General features: G+C 38.1%; 1 protein-coding gene across 1 annotated transcript; it reads left to right on the forward strand.

Annotated features, from left to right (window-relative positions):
* Nucleotides 1–3,688: 3,688 nt before the first annotated feature.
* On the forward strand, nt 3,689–5,200 carry LOC114405337. The gene is made up of 2 exons (XM_028367920.1): nt 3,689–4,053; nt 4,703–5,200. The coding sequence occupies exons 1-2, from the start codon at nt 3,937–3,939 to the stop codon at nt 4,991–4,993; spliced, it is 408 nt and encodes a 135-aa protein (XP_028223721.1). The 5' UTR covers nt 3,689–3,936; the 3' UTR covers nt 4,994–5,200.
* The last annotated feature ends 201 nt before the right edge of the window (nt 5,201–5,401 follow it).

Consider the following 5,401-nt stretch of genomic DNA (forward strand, 5'->3'; position numbering starts at 1 on the left):
CAAAGGAGCTATGATGGATGCATAGCCCTTGGTGAAGTGGCGATAGAACACTGAAAGTCCAAGGAAACCCCATAATCCGCGCGTTGACCGCGGAACTAGCCATGCCTGAATTGCCTCAACTTTGGTGGGAACAGGTTCTATGCCCTGTCGGGATACAATATGCCCCACACTTGTTGTTGGGCAAAGGTACATTTAGTGAGCTTGAGGAAGAAGCTTCCTTCGAGAAAAACTGCAAAAGCTTTTGTGAGGTGATCAATATGCTCTGGAAAGGTCTTACTATAAATCAATATATCATCAAAGAAGGCAATAATGAACTTGTGTAGGTATGGTCCAAAGATGTTGTTCATAGTGGCTTGGAAGGACGATAGAGCATTACACAAGCCGAATGGCATCACACAGAATTCGTAGTGGCCATGGTGAGTACGAAATGCGATTTTGCATATGTCATCTTCCTTCATTAGAATTTGATGATACCCCTATAAGAGGACAAGCTTTGAGAACCAACATGTGCCCCTTAATTCATCCAGTAACTCGTCAATAGTCAGAATAAGGAATCAATCTTTAACCGTGATAGCATTTAAAGCTCTTTAGTCAACACAAAAACGCCTGGATTCATCACATTTTTTTACCAATAGAATAGGGGAGGAAAATGGGCTAGTGCTTGGATGTATGATGCCACTTTGAAGCATGGACTTGACTTGAGCTTCAATCTCTTGCTTTTGGAAATAGGGATAGCGATAAGGGTGGACATTGATGGGTTCAGAATTAGGTAGTAAGTGGATGGCATGGTTGGTATTGCGGGAGGGGGGAAGGGTTGTCGGTGTTTGGAAAATGGTCAAAAATTGTTTAAGTAAGTTAGCTATTTCTGGGTACTGGGTAACCTCTGGTTTAGTGGTAGGGGTGTCTGGCTCAAGAACACGAATGTGGAAGAAGACACTAGCACTGTCAGTTTGGACCATTCCGCGAAGTTGGGTCGGGGTGATTGCATGAAGATTATTATCTGAGTTCTCTTTTAATTCAATGATTTTTCCATCATGAATGAATTTTAGAGTGAGGTCATTATAATTTGTGAGAATGGGCCCAAGGATTTTAACCATTGAACGCTAAGGACCAAGTCCGCCCCACAGAGAGGAAGGAGATGGAGATCGATGGTGAACATCTATCCTTGAATGTGGATGGCCACATCGGAGAAAAGCTAATGACAAGCTAACTCGTTGTCGTTACCGATGACTACCCGAAGGGGTGTGTGTGTTGGGCCTTAAGACAGAGAGAATGAACCAATCATTCCTGCACAAAATTGTGTGTGCTTCCTTCGTCAATGAGGATGACGACATGTTGTTGGAGGACTCTGCCCAACAAGTGCAGTGTTTCAGGGGCCAGGTGACCCGAGAGAGCATAGAGGCTAATTTGGGCCTGAGTCAGGTCTAGTGCGGGCGGGTCTTGAATATTGGGGCCAACATTAGGGACGCTGCAAGGGGTTTCATCTTCCTCTTCAGGGTCTGCGATGAGAAGGAAAATTCGAGAGGAGCACCTGTGCCCTCGAGTAAACTTTTCATCGCAATTGAAACAAAGACCCTTCTCCCGGTGCATCGTCATCTCTTCCAGCGTAAGACGACGAACGTGAGGCAGTGGTGGCTTCGCAGGGGAGGATAATAATGGAGGAGTTGGTGGTAGCGGTGGGAGAAGAGAGGCAAGGTTGGGTGGAGCTCGGCCACAAAGGCCACCAAGGACACCGTGACACTGGTCGGCCAATTTTTTCTCCTGGAGACGCGAGAGACTCGCTGCTTGGACCAGGGTTAGAGGATGAAGCGCCTGAACCTCCCTGCGTATTTCCGGGACCAATCCAGAGATAAAGAAACTTAGAAGGAATGGTGCCGGCAAGCCAATGATGCGATTGGCTAACATCTCAAACTGAGAGAGGTAAGCACTGACTTATCCTTGTTGTGTTAACTTGCACAACCCCGTGGGATCCTCATATTGAGAAGGAGCAAATCGAGCTTCCAGAGCGTGAAGGAGACCTGCCCAGCAAGAAATTTGTCCACTACGAGTAAACCATTGGAACCAGGCAAGCGCAGGGCCTTCCATGGCAAAGGAAGCAATGACTAGGCGTTTGGGCTCAGGAGTTGCGTGGTAGTTGAAGAATTGGTTGATTTTAAAGGTCCACCCCGAAGGATCAGAGCCATCAAAATAAGGAACCTCGAGCTTCATGCGAGGGAGGTTGGGGTAATAGGAAGGGGGGTGAGGGTTAGCTGAGGAAGATGAAGGTGTGGGTGAGTGTTGTTGGCTGGTTTCCAACATAGTAATGTGTTGGATGAGTTCGTCTAATTTGGTGGTGGCATGGAGTTGGTTAGAGGCAAGCTTGGCTATGGCTTCCTCCATGTGTTCCATATTTGTTTTGGATCGAGTTGCTTCAACCATGGTGGTAGTGCTCAATGAAAGCACCAAGTTATTATGATAAGTGAAATTCCCTAGAGTTCGAGGCTTAGGGGTCCTCCAAAAAACAAGATAAAAGAAGGATTTGTTTTCCTGCTTGCATTTCTATTACAATGATTGTCCATTTATAGGCACCGATTGCTTATCTAGTTCCTTCTATAGGTCCTACGAGGGAGGCTAGTAATAACGGATTTTAGAAATATCCTAACAGAAAGATATATTCCAGCAAACAGAATATTCTAATTGCCCAATACTAAGGTGCCAGCTCAGCATTTCTGGTCTCAGTTTGTTATGAAGTCCCTCATGTATTAAGGACAAGTGCTCTGCCTTTTGATCCGCAGGTGAGTGCTTGTCTCCCCTAGGTCTGGTAGTATTGGCTGGTGTGATAGCTTTGGCTGATTCATAACAATTACAAATGAGTGATCCTCATGGAATTTTTATTTTGTATTTCATGGTATGTGGATCCAGAGTCATTTTACTAAATAAATAAATTTATGAAGCTCATGTGTTATTTCAATTTGTAATGTATTATATTAATATGCTTCTAAATTAATTATTAATTATATATTATAAAACCAATATTTAATTTCAATTATAATATATTATATAAATTAAATAAAGAAATTGTTTAAAGAAAGAAAAATATTAACATAAATTTAAAAAGTCAAAATATGGGGTGTGTCACATTTTGTGCATATAAATAAATATTATAATATAAAGTTCCAACTTGAATTTAGATCATATTTATGTATGCGGTGCAATAAACTTGATAGTAATAATTAAGATAAAAAAATTCAGGCTTATATTAAACTGAAGTATATATTTTCTTTTAAGATAAAAAAGCAACAAAATAACAATATTGCAAAGGAATAAATAAATAACGAAAAATAGATTTAAGAATATAATGAACGGGTGCACCAACTAGTTATACATATAATTTCTAAAACTAAAAAATGACAAAAAAGAATGACAAGAAACTAGGGGGCACTAGCCATTTAGATATTGTTCGAGAGCCCTAAACAAAAAGGACAGGCTAGGGAATTAATGAAAAGTTCCTCGGTCGAACCTATATGGGAGGCAGTGGCATTCTTGATTTTGGTTCATGTTTCACTTTACATATCCCCTCAAACGAGTCTAATGCCATTTTTCAAAATTAAAATTAAATATCTATTCTCTCTCTCTCTCTCTCTCTCTCTCCTCTTGTATATATCTCTGAGGAAGGATTTGTGTTTCTTCTCTTTCCCCTCTCTTGGCACCCAATAAATTGGCATGACAGAACGAAGGGACAAAAGAGAGGTGGCCATCATATCTACATTTTCTCTCATTTACTTCTTTTCACCCCCTACAACTCCACGTTCTATAAGAGAACTCCTTGTTCTTCCTTAAGATATTACATTTAATGCACATTTATTTCCTTGCTACTACAAATATTCGTGCTACCCTCCCTACATTTTCCTCACCCCACAACAAAGTTTTGCGCAAAAATATTTCAGACATCATAGCATGTCATCAACTGCATACCTTCTTTTCTTTCTGTGCATTTCATTGCATGCATGTTATGCCCGGCATCTTAGCCCTCCGAATAAGAAGATGGAAGAGAAGTCCCACTTCTCTATCAAGGTTTCTAAACTACCTAGTACTATAATTTGTTTATTATGTATTGATATATATATAGAAATTATATGTAACCTTCAGAATTTTAAGAATTTTGGTATTGACGTTGAGAAACTTTTCCCTCTTTCTCTTTTGTTATATGTCCAAACCCATTCAATTATTGGCCCTAAAAAATAATCGTACCAAAAATTTTAAAGTTTTCAGGATATCATAACAATTCTCATGACTTCTCTTATCATAGTAATGGCTGAAAGAGAAATTCTTTGATATCCTTGTAAATTTGGATAAACATTTTCATAAACACTTTTAGAAGAAAAAAAAATAACAAGAAAAAATGAAATCAATTTTTCTATAAATTAAAATTAGCTTATGCTTAATTTAAAAGTTATCACTTTTAGAAACTAGTATGAGAGGATTTTTACAAATTAATTTATACATAAGTTTATTTTAATTTATGAAAAAATTCATTTTATTTTTTCTTCTTACTTTCTTCTTCTAGAAATACTTACGAAAAATGTTATCCAAATAACTCTTAGATTTCTTTGCGGGAACCACAAGAACTCTCTTAATACAATAATGTTACTTGTGCTTTATATTAACCTTCATTTTTAAGAGTTACATCTCTCATTACTCATTAGGCTTTTATTTTATGCAGAGTGATGAGAAAAATGGACTTGATTCCTCTCCAAAGCAGCTCAATGAAGGCCACAACAAGACGGAGACTCGCTTGGTTGGTGATTCTGTGAAGCCAAGAAACCGAAGAAGCACTAACCATCATAGGGTGCACAAAGCTACTGAAAATGCTTCAGGTAGTTCTTTACAAAAGTCTCTTGTTTCAGTTTCATGGCGTGTGCCTCACAATAATAATAAGAAACCTCGTCAGAAACACTCTGGGTTTGACTTGGACTATTCGCCACCAAAGACACACCCTCCTCATCACAACTAAGCAACAATAATGAAGTGTATGAATTAGCCCTGAAATATTGAAGAGAAAGAACAGCATTATTGAAGAAATTAAGGGCCTTTCATTCTAGTTGAAAAATGTTAAGTTTCGCTAGCATAACTACAGAAACTTAATAACTGTTTTGACAGTGTTCCTTTTTTTTTAATTCTATATATATAATATAATGTACATCAGACCTGTTCCCAGAAAGTACTTGCATATATATATATATATATATATATATATATATATATATATATATATATATATATATATATATATATATATATATTGATCTTTATAGTTTATATTATTATAAGAACAATTACTCATGACTATAATTTATATCCCTCGTCTTCTAGGTCTGTATTTTTTGGCAATTGATACCATTATCCTCACTTTAACTTCTCT

This window comes from Glycine soja, chromosome 1 (genome assembly GCF_004193775.1).
Source record: "Glycine soja cultivar W05 chromosome 1, ASM419377v2, whole genome shotgun sequence".
Lineage (NCBI taxonomy): Eukaryota > Viridiplantae > Streptophyta > Magnoliopsida > Fabales > Fabaceae > Glycine > Glycine soja.

Coding starts and splice junctions, on each gene's coding strand:
- LOC114405337 (XM_028367920.1), top strand. CDS start 3,937: ATGTCATCAACTGCATACCTTCTTTTCTTTCTGTGCATTTCATTGCAT. Junction 4,054..4,702: donor AGTCCCACTTCTCTATCAAG/GTTTCTAAACTA, acceptor TATTTTATGCAG/AGTGATGAGAAAAATGGACT.